The sequence below is a fragment of the Mesoplodon mirus genome (assembly GCF_964341445.2).
Source record: "Mesoplodon mirus genome assembly, chromosome: 15".
Taxonomy (NCBI): Eukaryota; Metazoa; Chordata; class Mammalia; order Artiodactyla; family Ziphiidae; genus Mesoplodon; species Mesoplodon mirus.
In genome coordinates this window covers 65558924-65575668 of record NC_138991.1, presented here as the reverse complement: position 1 = coordinate 65575668, position 16745 = coordinate 65558924, and the positions used below count along the sequence as shown (strand labels likewise).

Below are 16745 nucleotides of genomic sequence, written 5' to 3'. Positions count from 1 at the left end.
GTTCTCCAAAACAGGGCCTGGTCCAAGTGCATCTGAGATTCTTCCTGAAGCAGCAGAGAACGTAAGTACAAGCAAGAAGGAGGGGCTGAGATGCACAATAACTCTTTATTAATTATCTTACGAGATGGGCTGAGAAAAATCCCCAAAGGACTAATGTATTTTTCTCTTCTGTCCTGGAAGCTGAACTATAAGTTTCACTGTCCTGACTATACAGCTCTGGTTTCATGAGCGACTGAATTCCAAAATGTAGGGCAGAGGTAGATTCTAAGATACACACCCAAGAGAGAGTTTTGGGGGTAAGGCATCAACCTGAAAGAGTAAAGCCCCTCAAGCAAGCCAAACCACAGCAGAGACCCAGACTCAGGCGCCTCTGCCTGAGAGAGAGTACCCTCCTTGGGTTTCAAACTCACTCATTTCTACTTTTTGCTGCGGGAGGGGAAGGGACACTCCACTGTCCTGCTTATCTCCAGGATCCCTCTGCACCCCACCCACTCTGGCCGAACATGCCCCAGGCCCACAGACCACAGCACTGCACTCGGCACCATCCAATCAAACACATCAGCTGCAGACCCCGGTCTCTTCCAGGAGGACCCCCCATTAACCTTCTCAGAATCCTGAGTATTCCTCACCCCCTTCAGCTCACCTACTGCAAGTGGCTGCCCCTTCTGAACCAAATCCCACTCTTCCCCATCCACAGGCTCCAGAGTCAACAGACCTTGCCTTCTGCATCACCTGCTAGCATCCCTTCCTAGACACACCCGACCTCCCAAGAGTGGACCCACACACCTTCCTCACACGCTCCAAGCCCGCACAGCCTCGGAGCCCGCACACTCTCCAAGCCCCTCTTCCGGGTCCCGCGCCTGGCCCGGCCTACGCGGCCTACAATGGGCGCCGCACAGGCCCGCGCCCCTCAGGAATGCGCGCCCGGCCGCACTACTCACCCGAGCGGCGGCGGCGGCGGGGCCCCGGGACCGGCTCCCAGAGCGGAGCGGCGCGGCGCGGCCCATGCGCTCAGCGGCGACGCGGCGGGCGGGACCGGGCGGGGGCGCGGCCCCGGGCGGCCCCCATCGCAGCGGCGGCGCGGCGGCCCGGAGGCGGGCGCGGGGCAGGCCGCGGGGGCGCCGCCAAGGCCGGCCGCCCACTCCCACCGGCCTGCTCCGCGGGGACGCGGCTCCGGCCCGACTCCGGCCGGTCCGGCGGCGGCGGCGGCGGCGGCGGCGGCGGCGGCGGCGGCGGCAGCGGCCGCGATCGCTTCCCCCCGAGCCGGGAGCCGAAGCTCACAGCGCCGAAGCCCAGGCCGGAGCGCCCCCGCCGGCGCCGTCCGGAAGTGCGGGGGCGGGGCCCGGAGCGTGAGGCGGGGCTTGGAGCGCGGGGGCGTGCCAAGAGCGTGGGGCGGGGCCAGGAGCGTGGGGCGGGGCCAGGGGTGGGGCGGGGCCGGGAACACCAGATGAACCCCGAGAGCGGTGACAGGGCGAAGAACTGTGGTGGGCGGAGCCTCTAGAGTGGAGGCGGGGCCGGAGCGTGGAGGCGGGGCCAAGAGAGTGGCAGCCCGGCCGAGAGCGCTAGACGGAACCGGAGCGCAGGGAAGGGCGAAGAGCGTAGCGGGTGAGGCCTCGAGCGTGGGGGCGAGGCCTCGAGCGTGGGGGCGAGGCCTCGAGCGTGGGGGCGAGGCCTCGAGCGTGGGGGCGAGGCCTCGAGCGTGGGGGCGAGGCCTCGAGCGTGGGGGCGAGGCCTCGAGCATGGAGGCGGGGCCTGATGTAGGCGAGAACCCTGAGCGTGGAGGCGGGGCCAAAAGCGCCTAGGCGGACCCGAGGCGGACTCGAGGCGTGACGCAGAGCCTGAGCGAATGGGCGTGATCAAATGTGTCGGTTGGGGAGAGGACTTGGTGTGGACGGTGCCAGGACGCTGTCAAGGGTGACCCGGGAGGGGGCGCCGGAAACTGCGCTGGGCCCCTGGGGCTGTGTGGTCCGGGAGGGTGGCCCGAGCACCGAGCAAACGGACGGCCCCCAGGCGCACCGCGGGCGCACGCCAGGTTGCAGCCCTTTTCTGCTGCCCACACGGTGTCCACCGGCCCAGGGCTCCCCAGGTCGGCACCCACAGGCCCGGCCCGCGCCCAGCCGGCCTGCCACGGCCTCGGAGCTCCCTGAACGGGAAGACTCTCTAAGGAGGACGGCCACCAACTGCCCACGGCACAGAAGAAAGCAGGTGTCCAGGAGTTGGGCGGTTGGAGAGCACAGCCAGGCTGACTAGGAACTAAGCCCCTGGTGACATCCACCCTCTTTGTCCCCCTGCTCCGTGCCTGCTGCCCCCAGGCAGCCAGGACCCTGAGAAGGTGGGCTTGGGCTCTGCCCTCCCTGAGTCCCCAGCCCATCAGGACCCAGCCAAGACCAGGGCACACCGTAGGCATCCAATAAATGTTGGAAGTCACTTGGGCAGGGGCCCCAACCTCCAAAGAGCTGTGGGCGGGACTGGCTGAGGCCCCACCCCAACTGGTCCAGCCTGCCTCAGTTTCTCCCAGGCACCATCCAGCGTCCCGGCAAGGGCTCCACTTCCCATCACTGCCCCGTGGGTCCCACTGGCCCAGGCCAGCCTGAGAGCAAGGGCTTCTGGGTGTCCTGATCCCTGCACCCACTACCCTTCTCCCCCTCGCTGTTTCCATGGCAGCCCTTGCCTTGCAAGCCCAGCTGGCTAGCTCCCATGTTGCCCACCCACCACCAGCCCTTCCCAGAGGAAAAGGATGTGGGCACCAGGAGTTGATTACTGCCCCTGAGGAATTGCTTCTGCCACTCCCATGATCACTCAGGACCTCATCCTCCAGCAGTGCCATATCAGACCTGGCACCTTGAAAAATGTTCCCGACAAGCTCCAGGGCATGGCTGTACCCCCATTATAACACAAGGAAGTTGAAGCTCAGGCCACTCAGGGACCTGCTCACCTCCTCCCGGCCCAGGGCTCCCCAGCCCCTCATCCATCCCACACTATCCTCAGTGGCCCTCACCTGGCCTGCTCTCTGGAGCTCTCGCAGCCTTCAGGGCTCTTCCCTGGGTGCATTTGGTCATTTGCCCATCTTCATGCTTCAATTATGCTGCCCCCCCAACTCCCCAGGTCACCTCTAATGCCACCACATCTTCTCCTGATTCACCCTTGCTGCCCATCCTCATCCCTCATAGCTCCCAGGCAAGGGGAGAAGTTCAGGCTTGGGGCACTCTACCCACCAGCCAACCTCCTACCCAGCTGCCCACTACTGGCCCCTGCCTGGGGTGAGCGGCACAGAGGCATCCCAACCCCCAGCATCCAGCTTCCCAGGACTCAGCACAGCCTCTGACGCCCAGGGTTTCATAGGAAAGGGGAGCAATGAGGGATGAAGGCCACCAGGGAAGAATCCCCAGCCTGCCAATGGCCCAGGCCACCACCCAGGGCAGGCTGGGCAGGAGCAGGGGCTATGGGTAGGGACAGCACATCAGAGGAACTGCACTGCTGAACTCACTAGAGTCCTGGTGGCAGGTGTCACTGTCACCAACATCCAGCTGGGATGGCCCCAGGCCTCCCAGTGCTGGGTAAAGGAGATGACTTTGCAGCCTACCCCCGACCCTGTTCAGCCACAGAGCCTTAGAGACAGAGGTGGCCATCATGGCACAACAGAGTCTCCGTGGGGTGCAGGAGTCCTCGGTGGGCCGAACAGCCATCAGGACCTCCAGGACACTGGTCCTCAGGCTGTCCTTCCACCCCCAGACACAGGCCCCCAATGCTTGCCTTGGTTCTGCAGAGCTGCTGCTGTGGCCAGGCCAGGCTCCCAGGGTCGTGTCCACATCCATCCTCCTCCTGGCCCATGGTGGCAGATGTCCCCAGGCCCTGGGACCAGAACAGGGCCCTCGCGCCTCTGGCTCCTCGGGGCCCTCGCCCTGTGGGGACAGGAAGGGAATCAGAAAGCCTGGAGGAAATGCTGTAGCCCTGCTTCAGGGTTGTGGCTATGGGCACTCAGGGGAGGCTGGAGCAGGGTGGCGGTGGGAGGAGCCCAGAGGAGGGAACTTGGGGAGGCTCTGAAGAGAGGGAGGCAGGGGAGGGCAGCCCTGGGGGCCTGCACTGGAGCAAGGGTGACCTGGCAGGGGGACTGTGTCAGCCACCCAGAGCTGAGAGCAGACACAGAGCTGTGGGAGCCTCACTTGGGAAAAGGTAAGTCCACGATGGAGCCCTCTTTTCCTACAGAAGTCCTTTAAAATGCACCCCTCCCTGGGGGCAGGAGTCTGCCACAGGAGGCTTTGATGTGATAAACTGTAGATGACATTTGTTCAGGCTTTCCAGGAATGAAATAAAAAACGTAAGAGCAGAAAATAAATCATTTTCTTCAACTGAGACATAAAAGGAATATTTGAAATTGAGTGAGCTCTGAAGCCTTACAGATGTTTGTCCACTTGGCTGGGGGAGACCACTTGCAAGAATTAATCCTTGGGAATCATCCAAGATGCACAAAGGTGGTATGTTGAGGGGCGTCCAGCATGGCACCATGTGTGGGGGATGAGCCCCGCAGACAGGCTACTGCACGTCAGATATGCACCACTTCTGACTCCCAGGAGGGGAGGGCAAGGAGGGGCTGTTCTGAGTCAGGCTTCTGGAGGGAGTTGCAAGCTTCAGGCTGAGCCCCTTCTAGGCTCTGCATTTTCAGCTCTTCTGCCTGGCTCCAGGTGTGCACAGTGGGAGTGCACAATGGGCAGGCAGGTGAGGACCTGGAGAGGAAGGAGGCCTTGGCTTATCAGTTCTGACGAGTGCAAGTGGACTTCCCTTCTGAGAGGCAGCCCCAGCCACAGAGGCCAGCCACCTTCCTAGCCATGAACCTAGACCCCTGGGCTCCATGTATTGTCCTGAGTGTCCTTTTTGCATCAGTTCTGAGCTCAGCGAGGAGGGCCAGGTGTTCCCCCATCACAAGTTCAACAAAGGATGTGGAGACATCACACCAAGGGTGTGAGAGACACCACCAAGTAGAAAGGCTTGGAGCCCACACACACGGTACCCACTTGGGTGGACGCAGAGAATGTGCCTATAAAGGTAGGAACCACCCCAGAGCATTAATACCGGTCGTTGCTGGAGGGCAATTAAGGCGGGCTCCAGTCTCTTCACACATCAGGAAGAAGGTCTACAACAACGCTACAACAACACTGAATTAATCCATCAGAGTGAGGCCAGCCTCAGGTGAGGATCCTGGGGTATGGGACAGCGCTGACCCATGGGGCAGTGTCAGGCGGGGTGTGACTGCTGTGGTCGCCCCGAGTCAGCCTTGGGACCAGCAAGAAGGTGCCACCTTGAGCTTCCTGGGCCGGCCAGCTCCATGGCCACCCTGGGCTGGGGCCTCCCTGGGCCCCGACTCTGCCTCAGGCAGGTCCCCCACCTCTTTCCACCTGTGTCTGGCTCCTCTCACCCTTCCCACCTGGGGGCAGGTGTGTCCTCCAGGCTGCCATTTTGCATCCCTCTTGTTGCCTGGAGTCCTCTTGCCAGCCTGCAACCGAAGCTGCCGCAGACAGGCGCCCAGGAGCAACCCCAGTCCCAGTGCCAAGCTAGGGAGGTAGGGGGACAGGAGCAGGGCTTTGCTTCAGACAAACTGGCTCCAAGGTCATCTCAGTGGTGCAAGACACTTTCTGACCCTGCTGCTCTCTGTCATCCAGTCCTGGTGGCCCCTGCTCCTAGGAGGCACCTCATCCTGCCCTGGCCTCTTACAGGCCAGGAGGTCCCACCCACAGAGATGGCGAGCTGAGCACTCCGCCATTGCCGGCGCAGGCAGTACGCTCACAAATGGGCGCGGTGGTCACCTGCTTGCTCCCGCTCGCTCAGAGCCCGGAGTCCCAGGCCCCGCAAGCCGGTGGCATGCTCATCTCAGGGTCCCTGCACAGACCACTCACCCAGCAGACCTGACACAGCTCCCCTCATCCCTGCCGGCCCCCAGGAGTCAAGGGCGAAGCCCCAAAGCCAGCATACTCCATGCCAGGGTGCCCTCCACACACCCCCAACTCAGGTCTCACCCTGTGTCCTGAGGGGGTCCTGTCAGTCCAGGCTGAGGGGCACAGCAGGGACACCTTTCTGCACTGCCTCTCTGGAGGATTCTGACTGCAAGGGTGTGTCTAGTGGGCTCAGGGATAGAGGATGGGCACTGAGGGCTTGAAGGCCAAGATGGCTCCCACCAGCCACAGGGGCTTGGGAAAGAGGAGGGGTGAGCAACCCACCCACCCCCAACCCATCACCTCCCCAACTTGGGGGCCTCAGTGTCACCTGCTGAGCTCCTGCCTCCCTGGACACTTAAGCGTCTGCCTGTGTGTTGGGCCAGCCAGAGACTCTGGGCACCTCCTCGAGCCAGAGTATCCTCCTTAGCAAAGTGAGAGTCCCAACGTGATCCTGCTGGCCTCAGAGGTCTGTGTGTGGCCCTCCATGAATGGGCCCAGGCCACGAGATGGAGCCCACGCTGGCTGTGGTCTCGGACACGTCTCAAACAGAGGACTGGGCCTCCTGGCCTCACCCACCCCCAGTGCTATTTCCCCAGGAGCACTGGTGTCCACATGGAAGGGCCAGGTTCCTGGGGACCTCGGCCCAACTTCTGGAAGCAGCAGGTAGTCCCACCTTCCCAGTCAGCCTCAGGCTACTCCCCCTCTGGTCTTGGGGCCTGCCCCCGCCTGCCCGCCTGCTGCACTGACCCTCATGCCCGGCAGACTCCCCCTCTGTCCTCTCTGTCCCTGTCCTGGCTGCCCCATCCCCGAAGGCCTCTCCCAGTGCCGTGAGCGCTCACACCCATCTGAGGCTTATTGTTTCTCCTTCCACCTGACACACCTCATTCCACCCCCAGCCTCCGCCCCGGCCAAGTCCCCATAGTCCTGGGGACCAGGGCCACCCCTCGAGCTGATAGCTAGGGGCCTTGGTGGCGGGAGGCAGGGAAGTGCTGCCCCAGGTGGGCCAGCTGCCCCCGTCCCCAGCCCACCCCTCCAGGTCTGCCTCCGCCACCCGCCCTCCACTTTGCCATCCCTCGATGTCTCTCTCGGCTGCCTAGGAGCCCTGCGGCTGCCGCGGACCAGTTGTAAGTATGTGATTATGTATGCCGGGTCCCTCTGGCCCCTTTGTTGCTGCAGAATCTGTCGTGGCAAACAAAAGTGCACTGGATTAGCCACAGTGGATTAAAAGATTTGCTTCTCAGAGTTTACCTAATAACCTAACAATCGCACTGACGGAGGCTTTGAACCTCTGAGACACACTCGCCAGGCCATCTGGGAGCCCTGAGCCTCTGCGGGTAGCAGGACGGTTGGGGTGATTACAGGCAGCCTCCGCCCGTCTTCACACCCGGCTCGGCCGTGGCGGGCCTGAGCGCTCGGCTCCTGCCAGGCCCGTCTGGCTCAACGTGGGGACGAGACCAGACTCCAGGAGAAGAAGATGGAGGCCCAGGTTGGGGGCCAAGGCCCAGGCAGGACCTCCTTCCAGAGGGCCCGCTGCCCAACGCCAGGTGTGGGTGGTGGGCACCAGCCCTCGCCTGCACGGGCCCACCCCCCCAGGGGCATCCACACGTCACACACAGCAGCAAGGACACTGCAACATGGAGTGCGGCCATGGCCGGCAGGTGACACTCCGGGCTCCACCATGCCATGGCGCACAGCCCCACGGCCAGCGCCCCTCAATGCGCGTTCCTGCACACACGCGTGCACACGCGCACACACACACACACGAGCGCGTCCCTCTTTGATCTCCAAAGGACACTCCATTTACAAGCTCTTAATCGCAGCTGCCTTTTCGGGGCCTGTCCTCTGAAGTCCCGAGTAATGGGATTTGGCGCTTCTGATCCATCTTGGGCTGACCACTCCCCGTTATAGGTGGACGTTTTTTCCTTTTTTTCCGCCTTTTTTTTTCTTCTCGAAAAAATGCTTCTGAAACCGCACTGCCTTGACATGCCTGTTGCCTAGCCCTGGGAGCAGTGGCCGGGCAGCTGTTACGCCCAGGGCCTCGGCCAGTTGGGGGTCTTTGATGCCGCCTCTACGTGAAATCTGACGAGAAAGACCCACGAGAGCGATTTTCGGACCTCGGTGCACTGGGATTCATCCTGCCTTGTGCCGTTTCCTTTGTCTCTCTTCCCATGACCCTTCCTTGGGGTATTTGGGGAGAGGGTCCCGGGGTGAAGGTGCAGAGAGTGGGGTGGGCTGAGGGCTGTGGGCTCAGCCACAAGAACAATGGGCAGCAGGGAGCGCGTCCACCTGTCTGCCTGTCTGCCCGTCTGTCTATCCGTGCACCCACCCAGCTTACCTCACCTGCCTGGCTCCGTGTGCCTGCTCCCGCCCCACCGGCCCGCGCTCCGCCATGCTGGGCCTGGCTGTCCGTCCGAGCACTCTGAGCCACTCCAGGAAGCGGGTCCCTGCTCTTGGCCACTGTGTGGCTGCAAGGAAGAAGCGTGACTCTAGGCTGCAGCTCGGGCTCCCACCGCCGATTGGCTGAGGCAGGGACCAGATGACGGCCTCGGAACCCTATGGTAGCCATGGCAACCAGCCCCTTTAGACACCGCCACCCCCGAGCCACTCCTGACTGCGGAGGGAGCAGGCGGCACCGCTGGTGGGCCCACGCCAGGGTCCCCTTGGAGGGTCGGGTCAGACGTGGCTGGATGGTTGCTGCTCCTGCACCAGCTGTTGGGTGTTTTTTTGTGTGTGTGTTTCACGCATGTCCAGTGTTAGGGGTCCCTGTCCCTCTCTTGGGACATGTGCTAGGCCACTCCATGCCCTTCCTGATGCCCTGGCAGTGGCAGGAACAGTGTCCTTGCAGCCCCTACTGAGAGGAAGACTTCAGGTCAGGCTTGTCCCAGGAGCTGAAGGCCAGGCCCAGTCTGGTGAGAAAATAATGCGTGAGGGGAGGAGGAGGAGGAGCAGGAGGAACTCCCCACCCCCAGGAGGCAGATCCAAGCTCTCCTTCGCCTCAGACCCCAAAGGGCCTCCGGGCCTCACCTCTGCCTGCCAACCCCTGTGCAGCCCTCTCCTTAGTCCTTTGGACACACAGACACACACAGCCCCAGCATGGCCCTGCTGCCCCCCAGACCTTGTGTCTCCACCCAGTAGGACCCTGGGACACTTTCCAACCCTGTGTCTTTGCACCTGCTCTTCCTGTGGCCTGCCCCAAGGTCTGCTGGCCTCAGTGAGGCCTTCCCTGATGTCTCAAGGCCACAGCTATTCAGCAAGGGCACAATGCAGCATCACTCCAAGAACTGGCCACCCTGGCTGTTGCAGGACAGAGAGCAGCCCAGAGCCACCCCCACCCCATCTCCATGACAACCCCTGGCCTTTCAAAAAGCCCCCGGGGTCAGCACCTCCTGGTCAAGGTCCCCTAGGGCACCTGAGAGCCCTAGGAGGCCCAGCCCCACCTGCTGAGCAGAAGATGGAGGAACAGCAGGGCTTGGAGAAGCAGGTGTGGGCCTCAAGCCCCCAGGAAGAAGCCAAGGCTGAGGCAGGCCCCTGCCGAGGCCACTGCCAAAGCCAGAGGGACCCAGGAGTAAGGGGGAGCATGGAACAGGAGTCCAGAGTAGTCACACATCTGAGGGAACAGGCACAGGGCAGGCTGGGCTGGGCCCAGAGTCACAGGGCACAGAAGCTGCTCGGCCAGCACCCTGGACTTATCCTGAACTCTTCACGCTGGCCTGGCCACACCCCAAGCTGCCCAGGCATGGGGCTTCCACCCCCAGCCTTGGGGCATCCCCTGCTGTGCTGGATGCCATGCGCAGACAGACCTTGTCCAAGGGCAAAGTGGGCTGGGTCACCTGTGAGTGGTAAAGGGTCCATGGCCTGGAGCCTCATTCTGGGGCTCAGGGTGAGCAGGGGACGACTCTGGTGTGCTACGGCACAGGGTGCCAATCTGCACAGGGCTGGTGCTGCTGGGCAAGTTTTCCTGACCCACGGCTCCAGCTAGGGGGCAGCCAGTGGCGGTGGGAGGAGAGGGGCTCGAGGGGCAGCAATGGATGAAGGTTGAGGTGGGTCCCAGTGCGTGTGGATGGGCCCCACAGCAGCTCCCTTGTGCTCCCAGCACCCTGACAGGGCCCCAGTTGCCCTCTGCACACCTGCCCCCCTGCAGACCCTGATAGTGAGGGGTCAAGCACAGAGCCCTGGATTGAGCCCTGCCCCTCTCAGCCTAGGTTGTCCCCTCTCTAGGTAGGGTTGGTCCTTTTGCCTGCCCTGGGACACAGGGACAGTGGAATCAGGCAGTGGACACAACAGGGCCTCGAGACATCATGGTGTTGATGGCCATGCTACTGTCAGGGCCTCCGGTGCTGGTCCCGAGGGCCCCTCCCCAGTCCATAGCCATAGTGATGCTTCACCCTCCTGTCCACAGCCCAGCATGGAAACTGACTGGTTGAGCTGTTGTCATAGAAACACATAGGAGGGTCGACCCAGCTGGTGCAGAGACAGGGGCATGGCCTGTTTGCAGCCACGGGTCAGTGCAGGGCAGCTCATGCTTCCACAGGTCCGACCTTGATCAGCAGAACCCCCTGCCCTGCACCAACCCAGGGTCCTGATGCGCTGCAGGGCCTCAGCCAGGGCAGAACCGGAGCTCTGACAGAGCAACAAAGAGACTGTGGTTGAGACTGTGCAGAGGTGTGACTGACGGAAATGAAGGCAGCTCAGGGGCCTCCGCCTGACCAGGGCCGGGAGGGTGGGACACGTGGAGGGCAGGGACGCGTGGCTGATGGGCAGCTCAGCTCCTGGCTCCGTGCCTGTGGGTGAGTGCAGCCCTTGTGTCCTCTCCCCACTCCCACCTCCCAGAGGAAACCGGAAGGTCTGGGTTATTGTTTTCTTGGGGCTGGGGAGTGAGTCTGTCACTCAGTGAGGGCTTCTGAACCTTTCCTGAGTCAAGGATTTCTGTGAGAATTTGATGGAACTGATGCTGCACCACCAGAAAAATGATCATGTTTTAGTTCTGGGGCCAGGACCACACTCAGACCCCCACCTCAGTCCAGCCTCAGGCTATGCGAGGGGCAAGTGACCTGCTAAGGGCATGCCAAGCTCCTCCCAGGAGCCAGCAGAAGCCAGCCTGGGCCCACCAGTGCTGACACGGAGGCCAATTCCACCCTCCATCCACCTCTCCCCTCCCCCGGACTGCTCACACCTGGCCCAGCCCCCACCCTGCTCAGGCCACAAGCCCTATGCCAGCGCCAGGTCCCTCAGGTCCCTTGAGGCTCCAGGAATGCCACAGGCACCCCCTCGGCCTGTGGTCTTAGTTGGGGCGGGAAGGAGCAGGCAAGGGAGGGGTACCTGAGTCAATATCAGTGAACTGGGGCTGTTCTGGGTGCCCATCGCAGGGGTTCCCAGGCAACAGACTGGGGGGGTGGCGGGGGGAAGGGGTGGCGGGGCACAGAAAGGGGATCCTGAACGTGGGAGGGAACCAGGAGGTGGAAGCTGGGGAGACTGGCCCACCCAGAGCACCAGCAGTCTGTGTGGTTCAGACAACTGGGCTGGGCGTTGCCAGCCCACAGAGCCGGGCCAGGCATGAGCTGGGCATCATCAGCTTTTGGTAAAATTCTTAAAAAATTAAAACGGTCACAGAATAGGGATGAGGACACGTGGGGTCTCAAGGTGTCCCCGGAGGAGACTGGGACTGGTGACCTCTGGGGCATCCCCCACCAGGGCTCTGACCCCAAGGCAGCCCCCAATCCTGGATGACCTCCTTGCAAGCCATGGAGCCTCCAGGGCCCTCTTGCAGCCGTGCCCACTGGCCAGCTGCATGCTCCCTATGGCCTCCCACCCCATAAACACAGCCCAGGTGGCATCACTTCCACGGCTCCCTCAGGGGAGCCTCGTGCCCCTCAGTCAGTTGCCAGGACCAGGTCAGGGGAACCCACCTGTGTCCTCCCAGAGAGACCCAAATGGGTCTCAGTGCTCAGGACTTCCAGGTAGGGTCAGCGAAGAGGGTCATGCCACCCCCAAATCTCAGAGCAGGAAAGGCCTCAGGTGCCTGGTCCAGTCTCCCACTGGGGGCCACATCCCCACCCAAGTTCAGGTCTGGGTCAGCTGAAGAGGAACATCTGTGTCACAGGCCCCGCAGGCCATGTGGCTTCTGCCTCCTTTTGGACCGTGACAGGGAGGTGCTAACAGAAGCTCCAGACTCAAGGCTTTCCCTGCGAGACACTGGCACCAGCAGCACCCTCTGGGGCCCCTGCACCTCCCAGAGCTGGGGGGGTGCTCGCCACCCCAAAGGCAGTGCTGGTGCGGACACCATACAGCCACTCTCAGAGCCAGAGCATAGCACCAGGCCTCTGCTCTGGAGAACATTCCAGGCAGTGTGCAATGAGCAGGAGCGAGCACAGTCCTACTCTATCCTAGGATGCCTCCCACAATGCTGGGTTCTCCCACAGAAGAGAAAAGCACCAAAACCTTGCACACCTAGGGACCACCACCCACCTCAGCTGCGTCCCGGGTCTCAGGCACGGGGTGAGACTGATCCTCTAAGCAAAGCAGCACACACACAGCCCGGCTCAGACTTTACTCACACTGTCCCCCGAGGGTGGTGACATGCCTTGGCAGGGCCTCCACTGCGGGGAGCGGGGGACAGAGGCAGCGAGAGGGCCCCAGGCCTCTGGGGATCCTGGGACAAGAGACCTCCTGGGGCCTCCACAAAGCCCACCCCACCCGGGAGCTGCACGGCCAGCACACACAACCACGGGGGCCCTCACCACCACCCCAGGCTCTGTCCATGGTGCCAAAGGGGGCGGGGTGCTGAGCCTGGCTGTCAGGCCCAGGTCCCAGTGCGGCTACGTCCTGCTGGCTCTCTTCTGCACCACTGCCGGCTCAGACAGCGCTTGCTGCTGAAGCTGCTCGATCAGCTCCTCCACGTAGACCTTGAACAGAGGAACGGGGTCCTAGAGAGACAAGGCAGGTCACAGTGAGGCGCTCTGGGGAGGGTGGGGATCCAGCTCCTGACCAAACACCAAGAGGAATCGAGCATGAGAGGACCAGGCCCCTCCGGCTTGGTCACGGGGTCAAGCAAGGCTACTTGCCATCCGCTAGCCCCCAGCCGAGGACAGTGCTCTGTTCGTGGGAGAGGAGCCACAGGGGCCTTGGCTGCAGAGACTCTGGGAAGAGAGAAGGGGCAGCAGCTGTGACGGGCCCCCTGTCCTGGCAGCTATCACACGCTCCAGACTCCTCTAGAGGACAGACACAAAAGGCCTCAGTGCAGTACTGGGCAGACCCTGGGGAATGCTAGGTGGCCACAGAAATCGATGGTGCCAAGCATCCAGCTCTTATCCATCTTCCCATCCACGAAACCAGCCGGGGGGGGCAGGAGGGTCAGGACCTGGAGGGGAGGGAGTGGGCCACGCGGAAACCACAGCCCACGGCTGCCGCTGGGCAGCAGTGCCTCCCCAAGCCCACCCAGTGCCCCTGTCAATGCACCCCAGGGGCTGCTGCTTGGCAGCTGTGCCCACTCCTGAGAGGGCAGGGCAGCTGGTGCTCACACACGCTCACCTTCTCTTCCAGGAGCCTCTGCTTCTCCACGGCCTCGTCCAGTGTCAGGCCAACCCACTCGGCTTCTGCCTCTGGGATGACAAACGCCTGGGCAGACAGAGACGGGCTCGTGGGTGAGGTCAGGGTCGGGCAGCCGGCCAGGGGGCCCACGAGGAGCAGTAAGTAAAGGCTGGAGCCCTGACCTTGTACTTGTCGTAGATGGCCGCCCTCCTGTCGGGGTCATCTGGGTGCAGCTGGGGGTCCTGTCGGGCGAGCCGCAGCAGCATCCCTCGCTTCAGGTCCATCCCAAACTTGGAGCACAGGTCCTCCTTCGGGGTCTGGCAGAAGGCTCTGCATAGGGCCAGGTGCTGCGGGCAGGGTCCTGCCCACCCCACCAGCCGGCCCTTCCAGCTTCCTCCCCAGCAGCTGGCAGCCCCCAGGCTAGCCTGGTGGAGCACTTTAGGCCAGGTGGGCAGCCCCAGCACCCAGACCAGAAGCGAGGAAGGTCTAAGAGCAGAGGAGGCAGCTGTGCTCCCTCGGCCACATGGGCAAGATGGCCGTCCACAGTGATGGACTTCCACTGGGGCTGCCCAGAAAGGGACATGGTCCCGTTTATATCTCACAAGGAACCCCAGTGTGGTGCAGATCTGCTTGCCTTGAGAATGTAGAAGTCAAACCCGTAGGCCTCGTCTATGAGGTCCAGGGTGCGCATGGTCACAGTCACGGTGAACCTGGTATCCAGGATCTCACTGTAAAGCTCACGCTGGAACAGCTGTGGCTTCCACACCTTCTTCACCCTCTTGGAGAGCTGAGGGGGCAAGAAACTTGGTGAGTGCTGCTGCTTCTCCCCACACACTGGAGTGGGGAGACTGGGCATGTGGAGCTGCATGAACCAGTCCCCACCTGGGGACCCAGCTGCCCACCCAGAGGTCAGCTTCTCCCCAGACTTTGCCCAAGTTGCTGGTGTTTATTCCAGACACACCGCACACACAACCATAACTCCACGGTTCTCAGGTCATCACATCCCAAACCAGGGACGAAGGGGCCAAAGGCAAAGGGAGACGCTAGCCTAGGAGGCCTCAAAGACATAAGCCCCCTCCTCCCCCCAGGCTCCCCACCAGAGGCAACACAGCTCAGGGGGCAGACTCAGGAGACCTGCTCCCAGGTGAGCCTCTCAGCCTTCCCAAATGCCAGCCCTGTAGGTGTCACGAGAAGTAGGGAAAGTATGGCAGTCAAGCTGACAGGGGACCTTAAACCTCATTCTCCATCTCTTCTCCCCACACAGGGCTCCTCATCTATACACTTCATCTGGCTGCCAGAACCGTGACTTTTTACTCCTGAGGACACTCTTCAGATGGAGCTGTGTCTCCACCAGACTATAAGCTCCCTATCCCCGAGGGGTGGGGGTCCCTTTCACTGTCCAGGTACCTCCAGAGCCCGGAGCAAGGCAGCGAGGCCCAAGAAGTACCGCTCAAGCCCGTCCTGCTCACCCACCTTGTCGTTGTTGACGTATCTGTGACCCTGCACCCAGCCCTCGCCGCCCCAGAGCCCCAGCTGGGACTCCGGGGGATAGTAAATGGGAATGGGCACGTCCTCCACGCGCTCCCGCTGCCCGTTCTTGGGGTTGATCTTGATTTTGACCCCGTGTGGCCTGTAGTGCACGGGAGTGGGCGTCCGCGCCTCCTTCAGGGAACGCAGGTAGTGCTGGGGCAGGCGGGAGTAGATGCCCTCCCGCAGCCGGAGCTGCTTCCACAGGCCGACCGGGACCTTGTGCAGGGGCATCGCGGCGAGCCTGGCAGGAGGAAAGGGCCACCCTCACGCGCGCCCGGCAGGATGCGGGCCCCGACACCCACCCCCGACTCCAGCCCCCGGCGCCCCGCCCCATTCCTACCCTCACGTGCCGCCTCGACCCCCGCCCTATGGCCCCGCGCGGCCCCGAGCCCAGCCGCGTGACCCCGGGCGGCCCAACCACCGCAATACCCCGACTCCAGAGCCGGCCCAGCACCTACCTAACCGAGTCCCGCTCCCCGGCGGAACCGGAAGTTGTGCCGGGGCACCTTGCCCTCCATCCGCCCCTGACTGGCTGCAAAGCCGGTTGGTCTACACCCACCTCGTCCCGCCCCCTTTCCCGTCTTTAGGGACCGTGGAAAACTCGCTGCGGAAACGGCGGCAGCTGCAGGCACCGTCTGCAAGTGTGGGCCCATTTTCCGGGAGCAGGGACTTGTCATTCTCGGTCCCACCTCCCCTCCTCCCGGAAGGAGCGCAGAAAACAATGTAAAAACTCTTGCCTTGAAACATCATGTAGAATATTAAATTCACCAATCACAGTGCAATCAGAGCTACAGAAAAATACGTCTTACATACGTCTTAAATGTCTTGAAAAAATTCCTCTCCAAAATCCTGTATATAAATGTTTCCGCTTTACAAGCCTAGAGAATGCTCCAGTGGCCAAGTGCTGGGTGACTGGGGGTGCGGGAAGCCTCCAGGGAGGCCGCAGCCTGCACAGGACTCAGAAGGGAAGACGCCAGGGCCAAAAGATGAGAGTGCGTGCCCCCCATCCTGGGCTCAGCAGCCCTGTCCAGCACCCTCACGCAGACAGCAGCCCCTTAGGGAGGGGCAGGGCACTGCTCCTGGGGCAGTCAGCAGCCCTTACCGTGCTTCCACCACAGAGGAAGGAGAAAGGCAGGGCCAGGTCTCCAGGAGCCCCTCCCCAAACATGTGGTTGGGTCAGTGCGGGGCGGCAGCCATCACCTTCTCTCCTGGGAGTAACTCAAGGAGATGCTCCCTAGACAGGGCCCAGGAACCCAGGGGTCAGTGGGACACAAAGGTGGGACCAGGTGTGCCCTGCAGGCCCAGCACTCCCAGAGCAGCTTGGCAGCCCCCTCCCCAGGAAGCTCATCTCAGGGGCCTGCAGCTCCAAAACTGAGAGCCAAAGGGAGTGAAGGGGGAGGGCTGGACAGCCGGAAGTCAGCCTCCCGATGCTACCCACGGCAGCTGGCCCTTACGGACACCCCAGTGCCATCAGCTCCCTGGTAAATGTGGTCACTCCTTCCCATGGCAAAGGTATTAGCAGGGGGCATCCCCATGCCCACGGCAGGCTGGCATTCAGAGGCACAAGGTGTCAATGAGCCAGAGATGGCATAGTTCCCAGCCTACGGGGCAGGGGCCCGTGGGAGGTGGGCTCAGGCCTCCTCAGCCCACCTGGGTCTCTCATAACACAGCCTCACAGAGGAACAGGGCAATGGGGGACTCTTACACCACATCTCCCTCCAACCATCCCCAGGCCAGAAGAACTCAGATCCTGACCCC

General features: G+C 62.4%; 2 protein-coding genes across 5 annotated transcripts in view; both read right to left on the bottom strand.

Annotated features, from left to right (window-relative positions):
- AXIN1 (axin 1) overlaps positions 1-1051 on the bottom strand; it is a 58299-nt gene extending 57248 nt beyond the window's left edge. The window contains exon 1 of one of the 3 annotated variants that reach the window (XM_082644416.1): positions 942-1051. The gene's annotated coding sequence lies outside the window, so the exon portion shown is untranslated. Of the gene's footprint in view, positions 1-786; positions 912-941 lie in introns of those variants that run through there. The other 2 variants (XM_082644418.1, XM_082644417.1) reach the window with 2 other exon arrangements.
- Positions 1052-12458: 11407 nt separating this feature from the next.
- On the bottom strand, positions 12459-15498 carry MRPL28 (mitochondrial ribosomal protein L28). Of its 2 annotated transcripts, none has more exons than XM_082600438.1 (6): positions 15446-15498; positions 14931-15228; positions 14092-14244; positions 13640-13774; positions 13458-13544; positions 12459-12853 (listed from the first exon to the last, which is right to left on the bottom strand). In XM_082600438.1, the coding sequence occupies exons 2-6, from the start codon at positions 15216-15218 to the stop codon at positions 12746-12748; spliced, it is 771 nt and encodes a 256-aa protein (XP_082456564.1). In that variant the 5' UTR covers positions 15219-15228; positions 15446-15498; the 3' UTR covers positions 12459-12745. The 2 variants fall into 2 exon arrangements, with proteins under 2 accessions (XP_082456564.1, XP_082456565.1); XM_082600439.1 differs by lacking the exon at positions 15446-15498 and adding an exon at positions 15328-15428.
- Between the last annotated feature and the right edge of the window lie 1247 nt (positions 15499-16745).

Coding starts and splice junctions, on each gene's coding strand:
- MRPL28 (XM_082600438.1), bottom strand. CDS start 15,218: ATGCCCCTGCACAAGGTCCCGGTCGGCCTGTGGAAGCAGCTCCGGCTG. Junction 14,245..14,930: donor GATACGTCAACAACGACAAG/GTGGGTGAGCAG, acceptor TTGCCCCCTCAG/CTCTCCAAGAGGGTGAAGAA. Junction 13,545..13,639: donor CCATCTACGACAAGTACAAG/GTCAGGGCTCCA, acceptor CTGTCTGCCCAG/GCGTTTGTCATCCCAGAGGC.